At 45.6% G+C, this 18,548-nt stretch overlaps 1 protein-coding gene across 1 annotated transcript; it reads left to right on the top strand.

Moving 5' to 3' along the window:
* Positions 1-5,631: 5,631 nt before the first annotated feature.
* LOC307038759 (uncharacterized protein) lies at positions 5,632-18,548 on the top strand (the record flags this gene model as incomplete). Its single annotated transcript, XM_079680438.1, has 3 exons — positions 5,632-5,650; positions 5,810-8,114; positions 18,442-18,548. Exons 2-3 carry the CDS (start codon positions 5,879-5,881, stop codon positions 18,546-18,548), a joined length of 2,343 nt encoding a protein of 780 aa, XP_079536564.1. The 5' UTR covers positions 5,632-5,650; positions 5,810-5,878.

Genomic DNA, 18,548 nt, shown 5'->3' with positions numbered 1-18,548 from the left:
CTTCAATGGAGTCATGACTACAGTATTGACAGCAAGTAGCAAAAAAGCTACTTTGATTTTGTACAGTTCTTTTTGATTCTGGTGTTTTTAAAACCATTTCAAATACAAATTTGTATTAATTGAAGGAAGGTAATTTATATTGGACCCTCACCCAAATTCTTTACTCCTCTTTAACGTAAATAGAGACCACATTTCCTGCTCGCTTGTATTTTCTCTAAAGGCTCTGGCTGTCTTTCTACCATATACGTCAGCATGGGCTTCACTTCTAAGCTAGTTTCTGAAATGTCACAAAGGAAAATCAAGTCACCCTGTAACCAATTTTGAAAACATGCACTCCATTTAACCTGCACTCACAAGAAGCAAAATATAGAGTTACAGTGCATAGCGAGCATGTTTTTTATTGTTCTGGAGTGAATTCAGAGATCAGAGCAAAGTAGAGCCAAAGGGCCCTCCGAGGTCCAAGAGGACAGGACAGAGAAAGCTGACCTTGCTCCTCATCATCATCTGTTACAGACGGATGACTGATGTCAGTCAGTCTGCAGCCTGGCAGATGTCTCAATAACAAGCACTCTGCTTCCTGGCACACTCGTATGGGAGCACATGTGTGCGGCTTGTCTCTGTGTGTGTAAAACAGACAGGGAAGAGGCCGATGGAGAGAGACAGATAGACAAAGGGAGAAAGAGAGTTCTCCCTCAGGTGTAGACGCTACCTGTCTTGATAGCAGATGGGGCAGATCAGATAGAGTGGTCCTTATGGTGTATGGGGCTTTCAGCAGGGGCACAATAGGTCGCACACACACACACACACGCACGCGCACGCGCGCGCACGCACGCACACACAAACACACACACACACTGTAGTGATATATCCTGTTCCTTTCATACTACTGCTATGAGAGATAAGGTGGACAGAGGACAAATCGAAGACAGCAAATCAAGAAAAAATAACAAGAGGACAGTATGTATTGCATATGTACCTATGTAAACGTTCAAGGTTCTTTATTGTCAAACTAACATAGCTACAGAGTAATTATGTTGTTGAAAATCTTATGTCGCAGGCTTCTCCAACCGTGCAACACAATTATACAGGTAAGCAGACAATATTAACCAATATTATAATATACTACACACATTTTTAGGAATTCAACACCTGTTCAGAAACTGTGGGTTGATTGCAGGTTCAAGTACCACAAAGAATTGGCAGGGTGCAGTTTTCCTTATGGTAATTATGTAAATAGTTATGCAAATAAAATAAATATGTAAATACAGTATGCAAAGCCTGGAGCCATGCTGTGGAAGTAGATGACACTAAAGTTAAAGACATAAAAGATAAAACATCACTTCATCTCCTTTCTCCTTTGTATTCTCTTTATAACCCCCTCTCTGCATCCACCTGAGTTTTCCTTATTTTCCCTTTTTGCTGCACTGTGAAGGGCCTATGTGTTGACTTCTGTGTGATGAGAGGCCTATAAGTGTTTCTTTCTTCTGACTTCACCATGCAGCGTATATTAACTATATCCTTGTCAGCACCCATCCCTCTCTGAAGGCTGTCTCAATGCCACAGATCTGTCAGAACTGAGTGAGGGGAAAACATTTATAAATAAAGAACATCAAGAAAAACAATGCCATCAGCTCCCACAGCTTATTCTTCTGTTGTTCTCACAAACTTCTTATCACTTTCACGCCTGCATTGCAGCTTATTGCCTGTAATTTCATAGCTGGATAGATAGATGAAATTATAGCTTGTAAATGCAATTATAATAACTGCTAACTCATTCTGACAAATATTTTTTCATAACCACATTTGTATTATTTCTGTAAATTCCCTCTTTAACAGCCACTTTCTCCTTAAAATTACTGAGGTTATAAGACCTTTTTTTATGGTCCTACAAAGCACTTTTTAATGGCTATGCAACCCTTTGCCCATTTATTAACATTAGCTATCCTCTGACTCATGCAGCTGTGGGTCGAATGGAGTGCAGTGTACAGTAAATTCAGTCGGCTTTATAGTCTTTGCTTGCCATTAACAATTAAGACAAATCTGAAAATCTCAGTAGGTTCAGTCATTATCCTTTGTTTTGTTTGATTTTCTCTCAAAATAAACACAACTCGTTCAAAAAACAAGAAATACTTTTCCAAAGATACAGTATGTTGGTACATCTAGTAGGCTACACAGCGTTTTTTTCTATATTTTGAAAGAAACATTTGAGAGTTGGAAAATTATTGACTTCCACTTTCTCAGCATGCTAGGAGAACTGCTGACATTGACTGCGGGAGCAGAGCTGAGGAAATCTCATACTCTTCAAAATTCAAACTTTCACTGAATCTTTTTTAACATTCATATATACGGTATGTAAGGATAGACCCTTATTTTGACAGGCATATTCACATAAGAGAAGGCTACAACTTAAGTATCAGTTATAACAGGTCTGGACGGCCCTTATCCTCAACAAAGAAGACATTTGAACCAGTGTATGCCTACATTCTTATTGTAAAATACCCTCGCTTGCAAGTAAGGAAACAATTCGGGGAACTATTTGTACCATATTGCTGTATCTGATGACTACTTCCATTCTTGCAAGATCATTAAATACATGTATCCTGATTATTGAAACTCAAGCCGGTGTCGAATGAGATTTCTCCAACACATAGTGACATCACTCGCGATACTACTGGCTAGCGCTAAAACAAATTGTAAGAGATACGCTAAGGGGCGGGACATTCCCAACAGATCTCTAAACGGTTGAGGGAGAAAAGAGGTGCTGCACTTTTTGAACATTAAAGCATGTCAACATGTCACAGTAGAGGCACAAACTACAAATATGCATCTGACAATTTGCATAATAGGACCCCTTACAGGAAAGCGAGTTGAAGTAAACAGAATACCTGAAACCCAAGGCAAATGTTCAAGCATGTGCATTTTTAAATGTAAGGCAGATGTTTTTCCTGTTCAAAGGTGACGGCAGTATCTTCAAAATAAATATTATAATCGCAAGATGAGTAAATTAATCCTTGAGATGACATTAATTGCCTGACATTCTGATGCCAGATGTAAAATGTACTTTGCTTTAACTGGATTAAGAACAAATCTGAATAAATAGAATGTGATTTTATTTGACTTATTTTCTCTTTTATATACTGAACTTTAAGTACACTTTATGTGCAACAAGTGATAGTAGTTGCCGTGCTATATTACAATACAACAGAATGTGTATGAAACAAAAGTCTATTTTCAGCAAAACACAAGGGTGAGTGCGGACCATCAGCAGTTAAAAATGTTGCAAAGGCAATTGAAAGAATTCTATAATTAAAAACGGATAAAATAAAGACAAGAAAACCTTTTGAATCTGAAATACATTAGTTTCATCTTTGCATTCACTTTGTTCATTTGGTTGATGCTATTTGGAAACCCATACTTGAAATTACCCATTTTTATAGAGAAGAAAAGAAAAACAAAATGTATTGGCTGGGATTTTATAGTCACTGCTAGGCAGTCAGAGTACATTTTCTCTCTCTTTCTCTCCCTCTCTTTTGTGGAGCAGGCCCACATCACTTTGACTTGCTTGAATAGCTTACAAATATGAAACCTTATAGTTCAAAGGCCTGTCAACACATAATACACTTAGAGTGAGTGAGAGTGAGAAAGAGAGAGGGAGTGGACTCAAGCATCTCACTATAAATTGACAACTTCTGCGAGGGCTTTCAAATCTAAATCAGCAAAAGGAATGTGATAAAAAAAAGCTTAGTGCATAGCATTCACAAGCCTACTAAGAAAAAAATATGCTGGATTTGAATAATTTAAAATGAAATGGAGTCTACTATGGTGCCAAGAGTAATTATCATATGCATGCAATTTATATTGGCACAGCTTTTTAAATCCACATGCAAGTACAGTTTTTGTTTCGATTGCTGACATTTGACTTTTCTCTGAAGTTCCCCCCTCTCCCTATTAAGCACAGAGTTTGTAATGGGCTGAACTGATTGTAGCAGTAATTACCCGTATTGAAGAGTGTACAGTGTCCTGGCAGCAGTTTGTTCCCTCCGGCTATCCTGCTTAGCGCTTAGAAAAGAATAAAACAGCTGAAGGTTACAACGTGCCTCAGCTTTAAAGGATAAAACCCTTATTTAGAAACAGATGCTTGAGGGAGAAAAAAAAACAGAGGGAGAGTTCATTGCCTGAGTTGCATCATCGTCATATCCAGACAGCATAATATACATCGGCTTATCTTTCTGGAGTTGGCCTACACCTCTCTGGGCACTTAAAATAAAGAATCAGAAATAGTTCTACCTGTTTCGAGCCGACTGGATTGAGGCCAAGTGCCAGTGTTATTGGCAGATAACGGCCTGACTCTATGATCAGCAGGTCAAACTGTTGAGTTATTACAGATGTCAGCACCCTTATTGATTAAAATGGATTACAAATTGTAAAATAAGCCCAGATAATGGGACAAACCAACCCCAATGTATCTTCACTTAGAGATTTGGCCGTTTGGGAGCCTTTCTACCTGATTGCATCAGGGAGAAAGTATCTTGCATTGCTTAGCATGAAAACTCAGAGGATTTCCTCTGCAACCCTCACTACACATTCCATCTCCTCAACCCAGAAATTACAGTCCCAGTAATTACAGAACCCTAATTAAGCTAGGATTGGCAGAGAATGGGAAAGGCATGCTCCCGTGACATTTCTTCAACAAGAAAAATGATATTCCATATTTAGCTTAGGTTTAGAGAAAAAGTGGCAGAATAATGGATATGGTGGTTTGTAGAAGCAGAGGTCCTTGTGTAAGCATATACTCTGATAAATAATACACTTTATGTGGAGTGACCAATGAAAGCCATTAAGAAAAAAACATATTTCAGATCACAGTGAAGCGCTGCAACGCTATTAATCCAACTTAATACTGTGAAATGATAAAACTTGATCATATTGATAATCCCAGCATGACTTTAAATCATTTTACTAAAGAGACCCACTAAACTTCTATGAATGTTGTGAGTCATTCTCTCAACAGAATCTTATATAGTGCATATATATTGTATTCTGTGATGCCAAAAAGAACCCAATAATTTTTGTATTCATTGACCTTAGTTATTGAAATTTTTTGGGGGGGGGGTGGGTGCTGAGGGGGCTGCAGCATTTTCGCCACTGAGAGAGTGTGTGTGTGTGTGTGAGGGTCTCCACGGACTGGTCCATTTGGACCAATGGGTCCATTTGGGTATGGGCACGTCACCATACCCAGGAAGAAAAAAAGAAATCTCCAACGAGGCGTTCTGGGGCAGCATAGACAGGTATTTTCTGTGTTAGAGTTTTACTCGCGGTGTACTTTGAGGGTTTGTGAATCTGCAGACCGTTTACATGCATAAAAACCTTCATAACACACAGGGGTAATAACCGGAAAAGCATGATATGGGACCTTTAACGTTATACTCACTTTACATCAACATACAAGCATTTTCATTTAAACAAACCCTAGCTTCCCCTTAAATAAATTGCTATTTGAAGAGTTTATCGCCGGCCACTAGAGGGCAGTGTCACTGCTGTCGCTGCCTGGTTATGCCGTGCTCTGACCCGGAAGTGCCGAGCGGCCATTTTAGTTCAAACATTGTTCATGCACTCCGCCTCGAGTTGAGACGTTCGTCCACTCATTCATGTAAGACTGTTTCCACTATTATATTATACCATATATTATACTATATATATATTATACTATTATACTACTATACTCTGTTTCGTGGTATATATTTGTGTTGATTGAATTGCATGGATGTAATACTTTGTCAGCTTATCTTGCTGCATTATTCTGTTTTAGGGTGTCGTCATCCTTGTCAATAAATCACCGAAACTGACATTGAGGAGTGTGTTTCTTCATGACGACACCATGGTCGTTGTTGGATGCCCTGTCCCCGGCTGCGAGTTCAAATCCGATGACTTGTCTGAAGCACTCGTCATTGCTATATTGACGATTCATGGATGTAGCCACCAGCACGCAGCGCCTGTCATGGCCGCGCCAGCCCAGGCCCCAGCCCCTCACGGCCCGAGACTCGATCGGCCCAAAGTTGATGTGGGCGTGTCAATAGAGGAATGGAACGTGTTCATCCGCCGTTGGAATGTATTCCGCGCCGGCTCAGGCATAGGGGACGCACAGGCCCCCTTCCAGCTGTTTCAGTGCGCTGGGCCTGTACTTGGAGACAGCCTGTTGAAAGCCGTCCCCGACGCCGTTTCCGGACCCTTGCCAGACCTGATCACCGTCATGCGTTCCCTAGCTGTCATCCCAGTTGCTACATGCGTCCTGCGCACCGAACTACTTCAGTTACGCCAGGAACGCGACGAGACATTCCGCGCATTCGCTGCCAGAGTGCGGGGTAAAGCAGAGACATGCGCATATAATGCGGTATGCGAGTGTGGTAAGGACGTGGACTATACCGACCACATTATCCGCGATGTGCTGCTCAATGGCATCTATGACTCGGACATACGCCGCGAGACGCTAGGGACAACTGACGTCCTGGTCAAGCCAGTTAATGACGTGATTGCACTCGTCGAGAACAAAGAGATGGCCCGTAACGCTCTCCCGTCGTCCTCCCTATCAGCCATGTCGTCATTCCGGCGCTTGAAGACGACTCCACAGGCGAGCCCCGCCCCGAGCCCCGCGGACGGGGCTAAACGTGCCTCGTGTCCGGAATGTAAGAACGTCTTTAACGTCTTCACGGAGGGGCCTCGCGGGTGGAACCCTAAGCCTCACCAGGTGTGCATCGGCTGCTACAGGGCCCGCCGACAACAGAGGCGTCAACAGCCGTCATCCGACAGTCAACAGGCCGCCATGGGGTCGGAGCTGGTATCCCAGGTCTCGTCGGTGCAAGCTGGAGCCCGCCCTGGCCGACGTCGCGGGAGCCTTCGCCGACGCCGCGCCCCTACGTCGCACGGCTGTGTCGACAGGCCTTCACCTATCATACTCGAGCACCACATCTTCTCCAAGGGCGAATGGAGGCGAGCCAGGCTGAGAGACCACCCCCGGGCGTTAATCACCATCTCGATGGACATGCCAGTCGGGCCGAGGGATGGCACCAGCAACCGGGGCTCGGCCGACGGAGCTCGAATATCCGCCGTCGCAGACACTGGCGCGCAGTCGGACCTTTGGTCTCTGGAGGAGTTCCTGGCCTGCGGTTTCGCGCGGGACGACCTGCGACCCGTCAGCCTCAGCCTGTTGGCCGCCAACCGCTCCCCTATAGCCATCGAGGGAGCGTTCTTCGCTAGGCTCTCGACGACCTGCAGCGGGGGCCGTACTACATCCTGCCGTTCCATGGTATATGTGAGCAGCTCAGTCCGGGCCATGTACCTCTCCTACGAGTCGTTGCTCAACCTCGGCCTCTTGCCCAGTAACTTCCCGTCGGACGACGTTGCAAGGGGGCCCAAGGACAGGCGTAGCCCTGACACGGCTGACACGCCAGTCCAGCCCCTGTCCATCAATGCGACGAGGTCAACCAACGGCGGCTGCGTGGGGCCAAGTGACCCCGGGGACGCCCAATGCTCATGTCCTCAGCGCACGGTCCCCCCGGCGCGCCCCGCAGCACTGCCGTTCCCTTGTACGCCAGAGAACAATAACCGGATGAAAGGTTGGCTACTCGGGAGATATGCCTCGTCGACATTCAATACTTGCCCCCATCGGGCACTACCATGCATGGAGGGGCCGCCTATCGAGATGCACGTGGACCCCGCAGCTACGCCTAAGGCATGCCACACCGCGGCTACGGTGCCTCTACACTGGCAGCGGAGGGTTCACGATGACCTCCTGCGGGACGAAGCCCTTGGGGTCATTGAACGCGTGCCGTACGGCGAGCCGGTGACGTGGTGCCATCGTATGGTAGTCACTCGGAAGCACGACGGTTCCCCCCGCAGGACCGTGGACCTCTCCCCCCTCAACAAGTTCTGCCAACGTGAGACCTTCGCCACTGAGTCCCCGTTCCACCTCGCACGCCGCGTCCCGAAGGGCACCTGGAAGACCGTCACGGACGCCTGGAACGGCTACCACAGTGTTCCCCTGCGTGAGTCGGATCGCCACCTCACTACCTTCATCACGCCCTTCGGCCGTTGGCGCTACACCAGGGCACCACAGGGTTTCCTGTCGTCAGGGGATGGCTACAACCGTCGGTTTGACGCCGTCCTCTCGGACTATGAACGCAAGGAACGTTGTGTGGATGACACCATCCACTATGACACCGACCTGGAGCAACACTGGTGGAGGACCATCGACTTCCTGACGCGTGTCGGCCGATCGGGGATCGTGCTGAATCCGGACAAGCTTCAGTTCGCGGAGAGGTGCGTCGACTTCGCTGGCTTCAGGGTGTCGGAATCTACCATCGAACCGCTCCCAAAATACTTGGACGCCATCCGGGACTTCCCCACCCCAGGCTCCACGACGGACATCAGGAGTTGGTTCGGCCTTGTCAACCAGGTGGCTAACTACGCCCAGTTGCGTGACACAATGGCTCCATTTAAGCCGTTCCTCAGCCCACGCTGTGCGTTCCTATGGTCCCCCGTTCTGGAGGAGGCCTTCCAGACGTCCAAGCAAGCCATAATGGAGGCCATCCGCGAGGGCGTGGAGATCTACGACATGCAGAAGCGTACCTGCCTCCGCCCTGACTGGTCCATGCGTGGCATTGGCTACTTCCTGCTCCAGCAACATTGTCACTGTGCCTCGGGCATACCGGACTGCTGTCCAGGAGGGTGGAGGGTCACCCTCGCGGGCTCGCGTTTCCTGTCCCCTGCGGAGCAGCGCTATGCAGCCGTCGAGGGAGAGGCCCTAGCTGTGGCATGGGGCCTGGAACAGACGCGGTACTTCACGCAGGGGTCCGACAACCTCGTCGTGGTCACCGACCATAAGCCGTTGGTGAAAATCTTTGGCGACCGTACGCTGGATGAGATCACAAACTCGCGTCTGTTTAGACTGAAGCAGCGCACCCTCCCATGGCGCTTCGACATTGTGCATCTGCCTGGCAAGAGCAACTATGCCGCTGATGCCACGTCGAGGCATCCTTCCCCCTCGGGTTCAGCGAACGGCCTCTCATTGGGGCTGCCGAGCGGGCCTGACGCCATGGAGTCAGCACTCATGGCCTCCATCCGCGACGACGCACGGGAGCTCGGAGCCGTCTCTTGGCCCCTCCTCGCACGGGAAACAGCGGCTGATGGATGCCTCGGCCACCTCCTCCAACTCATCGAGCAAGAGGGTGGGATTGACGTTAACGACCCTGCCCTGGCGAGTCTGTCATCGGTCTGTGAGTCCGTCTACGCCCAGGACGGCGTCCTGCTCTATCGGGACCGCGTCGTGGTTCCCCCATCCCTCCGTGGGAGGGTCCTTCGGCATCTCCATGCCGCTCACCAGGGGACCTCAGCTATGGGGCAGCATGCCCGAGCCATAGTTTACTGGCCCGGGATGTCCGGGGACATTCAGGCCACCAGGGACGGGTGTGCAGACTGCAACCGCAATGCTCCGTCACAGGCGGCTACACCCCCCCGGCCGTCCCCACCCCCGTCCACGCCATTCGAGGCGGTGTTTGCTGACTTCTTCGACTATGGGGGCCGTCACTACCTAGTTGTCGGGGATCGGCTCTCGGGCTGGGTAGAGGTCCTGAGCTCTACGGCGGGTACTGCCCTGGCGGGCTCAGCTGGCCTGGTCCAACACCTCCGGTCGTTCTTCGCCACCTTCGGCGTACCGGAGGAGCTCTCGAGCGACGGTGGTCCGGAATTCAAGGCGAGCCACACCGAGGACTTCCTCCGCTTATGGCACGTCGAACACCGTGTGTCTTCCGTTAGCTTTCCGCAGTCGAATGGGAGGGCGGAGGTTGCGGTTAAGACTGCTAAGCGCCTTTTGATGTCCAACACCGGTCCGTCGGGCAGCCTTGATCAGGACCGCTTCCTGCGCGCTATGCTGCAGTTGCGTAACACGCCTGACCCCGACTGCGACCTCTCGCCAGCACAGATCATCTTCGGCCGCCCACTTCGTGGCTCGCTCTCCTTCGTGAACCGCCTCGAGAAGTTCTCGAACCCGCATATCCGCCTGCTATGGCGCGAGGCATGGGCGGCGAAGGAGGACGCCCTTCGGACCCGTATGTCCCGTACCACCGAGTCTCTGGGGGCTCACTCGAGACCGCTCCGCCCATTGGCACTCGGCGAAAGGGTATTCCTCCAGAACCAGCAAGGCCCGAGCCCCCACAAATGGGACAGGTCGGGGATTGTGGTGGAGTCGCCGGGCCATGACCAGTATCGGGTCAGGGTTGACGGTTCGGGACGTCTGACACTGCGCAACCGGCGGTTCCTCCGTGCCTACACGCCGGCCACACCCTGCGCCCGCGAGCAGTCGGCTGCGCCGTCGCCGCCGCCCGCTGCCCTGGGTCATCAGCCCCCACCTATCCACCCGGGCTGGGCGACGCCCCAGGGGATTGCTCAGCGGCCGGCTGTCGGGCCCCGCGACTCGGCTATTGGCGCTTCCCCACCGACGCCTGCTGATGGGGCGTCCTCTGACCTCGCTGTTCCTACGGGTGCCTTCCTGGGTGCACCGCTCCCGGTGCCGCAGTCGCCGCCGACGCTGCCCCAGCCGACTCGGCCGGGCCGCTTGAGGAGGCCGCCTGCACGTTACGAGCCCGAGTCTGGCAGCTGGATACGGGATGTAGACCGTTAACCTATTCCGGCCCATAGCTTTCCGGTCTGGGGGGGATGAAGAGTTTATCGCCGGCCACTAGAGGGCAGTGTCACTGCTGTCGCTGCCTGGTTATGCCGTGCTCTGACCCGGAAGTGCCGAGCGGCCATTTTAGTTCAAACATTGTTCATGCACTCCGCCTCGAGTTGAGACGTTCGTCCACTCATTCATGTAAGACTGTTTCCACTATTATATTATACCATATATTATACTATATATATATTATACTATTATACTACTATACTCTGTTTCGTGGTATATATTTGTGTTGATTGAATTGCATGGATGTAATACTTTGTCAGCTTATCTTGCTGCATTATTCTGTTTTAGGGTGTCGTCATCCTTGTCAATAAATCACCGAAACTGACATTGAGGAGTGTGTTTCTTCACTATTGTTCCGAAAACCTAACCACACCAATGAACTATGGCTGGTTTGGTGTGTGGTCTCCACCGCGACATTATATGCAATCATTTTGTGTTTTTCTAATCTCCATGGCTTAATATTATCCCTAATAATGTGTGTATAATCATGCATTTCACATGTATGTGAAGAGTGACACACCGCTAAACGAAGCTCCCTTCCTTCAGGTGGAGCAGCACGCTTTGGGACCAACTCACCTCTCTCAAGCAGAAACAGGACTGTCATACAATCAATGGGTTGGAAAATGCATCTCTTGGGCAACAAATTATAAATATTTATTATAATAAAAAAAATGTAAACCTCTTTTAGTTTTTTTTAAATCTGATGTTTATGACTTGCTTGGTTTTTGCAAGAGTCCCTGTTAATTTACAAAAGCTAGTTATGTTGAAGCTGTTAACATTTGTATGAGGATAATACATGTCGATCTTATTTTGCGCAGTACTCCCAATGTGCTTCGAGACAAACACAAACAGCGTTGCACACGGTCAGGTTGGTCAGGTGGTTGAGTCAGGGCCGAATGGCCGATGCAGACTCGCTGTTGGACGGCTACACAACGCACTACAACTTGTGGGTTTGGAAAAGCACATCATGTGGCGGTTTGTAATTAGGCCTAAATGTTTGGAGCAACCACGTGGAACTTTTGACATCGGAGCAGTTGCGACCCGGTTATCTCTGGGGGAAACCATAGACTTGGAAACTCATCTGCCGCGCATCTGGAGCCGACAAACTGTATGCTCCCTGTCTTCATTGCTGCTGGACTTTATTTACAGTAAGTAGTTTGGATACATTTTCAATGTCAACTCATGTAGGCTGAGTTTTATTTTGGCGAGTGTTTAAAATATTGTGTTTTTGTCGTTTTGAAAATTAAAACTTTCGAAACTTTGAAATTCGGTGTGGGAGACTGTGTTTCTTTCACCTGACTTAAGTCTTGCAGGGAGGTTGCACCGAGGGGCAGTGGTTTTCTTGTACCTGGGTGTAGTCTTACAGGCAGTTTTCCAGTTGAATTACTTAGCACAATGTTTTTATCATGGGCTCTTACATGTATAGCGTAAGGAAACTTTAAAGTAGAGTAAATTATAGAGTGCTATAACAAAACTGTTATATGTGAGAGAGCTGCATGCGTAAATGTGAAATTATTATATTGTGTATTTAACCCTTAGATGCATAAGTGGGGTAAAAAATTACCCCGAGGGTTGTTATTCTTCAAAATCTCTGAAATTAAAAGTTTGTACACTTCCATATTCCAGGTATTCCTCATAAAACCTGTTTGTGACTTGAGGCAAATTTGATTTTTTAAAAATGTTTTTATACATTTTAAGAAATTGCAGTTTTTGTGTCACTACCCCAGTTTTTCATAAGCGGGGTCAAAAATGACCCCAAGCATTTCCTACAGAATCTCAAGAGTTTGCTTTGGGAACCTTTGATTCTTACCAACTGTGACTGTCAGGATACATTTTCTGTCCCACTTACACATCTGATGCCTGCAGTCTCACCACCAGGAGGTCAGTTTGACACAGCAGCATACATGTAAGTATTATCTTCATTTATCAACTCCATGGCTTTTCTGTGATAGAGTATCATGTTGGTCAACAAAGTAGACACTAGTTAGCTAACTACAAAATAATGTTAGTAGTAATGTTAGTACTCTGTTAGCTAGCTTACTAAGCTAGCAAACATTACACTTGCTTACTAAGCTAGCTAACATTACACTAGCCACCAATTGCTGTTGGAAATGCAGTACCCCAGTGTGCAATGGTCACAGCCAAAAGCAAATAGTTTGTGACAACTGCACACAGTGAATAGAGAAAAGACGTTTGTGTGGGCACATGTGAGTGGACAGTGTTCTGGTCTTATGTATGTTCATTCTCTTTTTTGTCCTCCAGACAGATGGACATACTAACAATCATTTTTGAAGATTTTTGATGTTATTTCTTGTGATTGTTTTTAATAAAAAGTTATAAATAAGCATGTTAAATGTAAAATCAGTCTTTTGTTGACCCAAATATAATAAATATAATCACCTTTAACCAAAATTAAAGACATTTTTTAAATTCATTGCAAAAACACATTGATTCTAATTGGGGTCATTTTTGACCCCACTCATGAAAGAGTATTGGTCGTTCATTCATCCGAGCATGTGACAGCATCCCAACAACTGTTGTGCAATGAAATATTGGGCTACTAGTCATTTCAAACCGTCAGTTTAAAAAAGAAGATGCAATACCGTTCCGATAAATATCAATAATTTCGAACATCGCAGGGAAATTCCTTCGACTCATTTTGAAGTTTTGGGGGAAGCCGGAAGTGACGTCAATGCGGGAACGCTTCACTGTGCGGCGAGAGAGCCAAACACGGAGAAAGTGTGTTGTCATGCGTAGAAATGGTGAATTACTGAGTTTAGGCACGTTAATAACGTTTTAATGAAGTTGACTAGAGTATATTCATATTTGTCAGTGCTTTCATGTCAATTCGGCGAACATAAACATAAATGATCGTGGTGAAGATGATGATTAAATTAAATTAGGATTAAAAATCGGTAGTGAGAGCTGCTGAATTTCCTCCCGTAGGATGTGATATAAAAAAAAATCGATTATTTTTGTAGTTGTAAACTCAAGTGGATGAAACTACATTTATTAGTGCTTTCATGTCAATTCGGCGAACATATGATACATTAAATGATCGTGAGGATGATGATTTACAAATCGTTTGTTTGAGCCGGTCTGCATTTCCTGATGAGAAAACAAACCGATGCTTTTTGTAGTTGTAGTACACCAACATGGATTAAACGTGTGGTTTTTTTACCACAATGTTGGGGAAATTAATGGATAAAATGCACGGATTATTATTATTATTATTATTATTATTATTATTATTTCCACTCCGATCGGGACACTTGGTCCACCGTTTCCCCGCAGCGAGGCTCCCCCCGTTGACAGTTTACGTGGGCTGGGCTGGGTGCAGTGGCGGACTGGCCATCGGGACGAATCCCGATGGGCCGGTACCGAAGTGGGCCGGTCGGATAAGTCACTAGCACATCCCCCACTCCCCCCGTTGACAATTTACTAGCGGTACCGAAGTGGGCCGGTCGAGAGTCCCGGGCTGATTTTTAGTCCCAGTCCACCACTGGCTACATGACCGTATGATCGCCCATATTGACGCACCTAATTCCTAAACTTCTAACAGATACAACATAAACCGATCCTTCAGCCTCATATGAGGTCTCAGACACATTCAAAATTAAACAGTCATCGCTGTGTGAGCTTGCTGCTGTGTGCGCCATCGTGCGTTTACATGCAGATGCCCGCAATAACGTCACACATAATTTGGCGGGACTTGAAGAATCCCAGAGAGGATCCAGAATATGGTCAACATTGAAGGGCAGATTAATGGTTATCAAAGTACAAATATCCAAAATCAGTTCAGTAACGGTTTTCAAGGGGACAATATTTACTCAAATTGATGGGCTTGGATGATGGGGGAAACTCGTGTCACAGGCTCTTTAAGTAGTTTGCAGATACACATACAACTCGGATGTGTTTAGATAAAGCTTTTTTCGTACCTTGTTTGGTATTTCTCTTGTGTGATAGCTGTGGATGAATAAGTTGGGAAGCTTGTAGGCTACCATAACATAGGCTAGTAGCTCTTGTTCCCTGGAAAATATTATTGAATGCTTCTGAAAGTAAAAAACTGTTGGTACACAAATGTGAGAGCAGCACATATTAATACATTCTGTGAGATATTACTAGGATTGTGGATGTTTTGCACTTATGCTGCAGTGATGGACTGAAACAGAGGAATGTGATGACAAACTAAATGCTCCGTTGTTTCATTGCTGCTGAAATCGGCCGATGTTTTACAGATTTCTCTTTTGGTGCTATGGGACCAGTTACATGTGTCAATGTCCTACGCGTTGTTTGCCAATCATCCTCCCAACCACCTCTCTACAGCATTTGTCCATCAAGAAACGTAATGATTGCTTGGTTTCTACTAAAACATGTTTGCAAATTAATATTATATAACCTAATCTGTAGTGGACAGGGTTGTTGTTGTTGTTGTGGATCATCTCTGTTATCAGTCACTGCACACTGACATTTTGCCCGTTATGCTTTTCTCTATTCACTGTCAAGGCCAGCTCAAAATGGCGGCATAGAGCAGTTTCATAAGCCAGTAATTAGTGTCAGTCAAACAATCAGAAGCACTACAACACTTCTAAACAGCTCTGGACCTCCAAGGGGTGGTCGTTGGGGAAGTGATGCAGCTCCCTGTATTGACAGTAGCCCAGCCTTGCGTTTGAGATAATAACCTCACATGGTTTAGTACTTTCAAATGTTTTAGTTAAATACAAATCAGTTTATTTGACTCAATCAACAATATCCCTGTGGGACTTTCTCCGTCAAACATTGCTCTTTCCTAATATAGCACAGCACACCAAATGGCATCAGAAGGCAACTTTGTAAAGGTTATGCAATGCAACTTTCCAGAGAGGCATATACATGTAATAGATGGAATTTCTGTCTGTTTTCAGTATAAATTGTGTGTCACTGAGTGTGTTCCTGCGCCCTATCAGATGATCTGCATAGCGATATGGCAGCATTGATTAATTCTCCTCTTCCCGGAAGCCAGCTGTAATCAACAGGAGCTGACTGGTAGATGAGAAAACTCAGCAAGTGTCCTGCATGGTGACAATCTCATCGGCCCAAAAACACGTTTGTTCTAACTAGCCCGAATACTTGGGAAATGAATATCTTACAGTTGTATTGCTTATTTCTCTCTGTGTTTATGTGATGATAAGTTTCATTCTTGTGCTATTCTCTCAGGATTCTCACTTTCAATAAGATTTTCCTGCCTCTTATTTAGTGAGATCTTCAATATAATATAACAGTGGGGCTAACTGACATAAGATCATCTGAGTTTTGTATTAATTGGAAAAGGTTACAATTGTCATTCATTCACAGGACAAATTACTATTCAGTTTCAAGTAATTATTGGTTTCAGCTCTGAACAGCAGACAACAACACACACTGATTTGCTATGACATGTTTTGAAGTGATATTTAATCAATTATATCAGCAGGGATTTAATAATGTATAAAGGATCCTCAGACTCCATTGTCAGGAACAGTCATTTTACCTTACTGATCTTAGTAAAACACACTCCATTCAATCTCGAAATAAACTAAATAAAACTCATCAAAACCGTCTCTGTTCGAATTCGGGTGTATCGGGTTCTGTCCAGCTTAATGTTCTTTCTTCTGACTTTGATAAATATTATGGGGGATTTGTGGATTGTTAACACTCTGTAGCTTACTGTATTAGGGTTGTGTGTGTTTGTTATGGGGTAAGGAGTACCAAAGAGAAAGAGAGATGTGTAATTGGAAACAATACCATCTATCAGGCTAAGAGTATTTGTCATTGTGAGAAAGGAGGAGAAATAGCGCTGCCATGTCAGAGAAAATGTGCTTTTCAGTAACAATGGCATTCTTGGTCCACAATCTGTCTCAGTAGGCCCCGTGGGCAATGTGTGTGTCTCTTCCTCCAACTGGCAGGGGACAAAATCAATCATGACTTATTGTAGGACTTGCCTTTACAGTGTCTCTCACGTACATGTCCCCAGTCTACCTCAGCCATCGGAAAGGACAAACGCACACAGTAACACTGCGCCAAAAAAGAGCAGTGAGTGATGTTTGGCAGACCATCGATCAGCCTATAGTGGAGCATTTTGAACGCTATTGTTTGTCTTTTGAATGCACCACTCAATCGAATGACTTCGCTTTGTTCTAAAATCCAATGGGACATTGAAAAGGAGGTGCACAATATGTCACTCCTAATTTGTGCATTCCTCTAGATATCTAGTTCTCATCAATTCATTTATCCCTGTTTCTTCTGACGGCTATCGCTGGCCCCATACTGTTCTCAAACTAAAGTCCTAATAAGGGTGAAATAATGTATGAGGCTGGTAGAAGGGGATCCTCTCCATGTCTCATTATGCAATATTAAAAGACAAGAATCACGAAGGGAGATTTTACTCCCTGTATCACTCTCACTCTACTTATGTCCTTGTAACTGACAGGAGCTTTTCACATTGGCCCATTACTGCTCCCTTGAATACTATGCATCATTTGGATTTAGATTGGATCAGACCAGAGAACAGGCAGAGATGTAGCCAAGGTCCACGAAAAAGCATTCATATTTAGTCTTTTTTATATCAAAAAGCAAACAGGTATCTCACTCTCTGCTCACCATTTGTTTTCTGCACTTGATATATGAATTAATTATGTAATATCACATTATACATGTATTATGCATTCGTTATGAGCCAGTCATTTTACTCTGATGAATAACAGCTAATAGAAACAGATTGCCCTCACTCAACCTTGACATGCCTTTCACCCTCTCGCTCTCTCCTTTTCTCACCCACACACTCGCAGATGCTCTATCAGATGATGTGTATAGGATGAGTAAGTGTGTGCTAGAAATAGTGAGAATGATACAGAGGAAGAGCGGGAGAAACACTGGGGCTGTAAAAGTGTAAGAGCCAAAAGCTGAAGGGCTTTAGCTTATAGCGGGTCACAACTGACAGTTATAAAAAATAATTTATTTGTGTGTCCTCTTGGAAAAGGTGGTGCTGGAAGCTGATAAGTTGTGGGGAAAGATGGCAAGGTGTTGTAGCAAGCAAAATAATAGAGAACTTGCCAGCTAGCCAGAAAATGGCTGGTGCTGGCCAGCCGCATTAGCACACCAGCTAGCCTGTTTGCTAACCGCCAGCTAACTTCAGATAGCTTCTGTTACTCAATGGAATCTCTTTTTGAGGGTGTCTTTCATCTCTTTCTGAATAAATGAAAACAATTACAAGAGGTCAACTTTGTCTGCGATAAGGAGTTAGCTGTATGACACAGACTACTGTTAAGTGTACATTTTGTTGAAAGGCTGACATTTAATTTTTTTCAGTAATTGGTGTTGTTCCTGATGTAATATTTATTTCAAATGTGCCTTTCTTATTATTCTACCAGAATCCTGTTTAAGTGTGGCTCTCTATTTGTACCTTCTATGCATGTGTTGTGAGAGAATTGCAAACCCCCCCAAACTATTTTGGAGCAGTTTGCATTCCAGCAAAGCACGGTTATATAATCTGTTGGTGCACAACAGCCAATACTGTAAGATGTATTTTTTTCTTACTGGACTCTAGGGCACTCATTTTTCTTGTGTGTAAGCATTGTAAGGACAGTGTGCAATTGGCCAAAGTAGATCTTAAGTGGCTTTACAAGGGAATCCACTGATTGAGGTGATTCAAATAACATTAAAGGAAATTTCCCTTGCTGGTGTGACAGGGCACATCAAGAGCATTGAGAATGTCCACCGTGGGAAATGTACAATAATGCCTTATGTGCTGAAAGACAGGAACGCTGATGTGATGAAAGGTGATGTGGGAGTGTGA

The sequence above is a fragment of the Notothenia rossii genome (genome assembly GCF_949606895.1).
Source record: "Notothenia rossii genome assembly, chromosome: 5".
In the NCBI taxonomy this organism is placed as follows: Eukaryota; Metazoa; Chordata; class Actinopteri; order Perciformes; family Nototheniidae; genus Notothenia; species Notothenia rossii.
The sequence above is the reverse complement of the archived record's forward strand: the minus strand, read 5'-3'. Positions and strand labels throughout refer to the sequence as shown.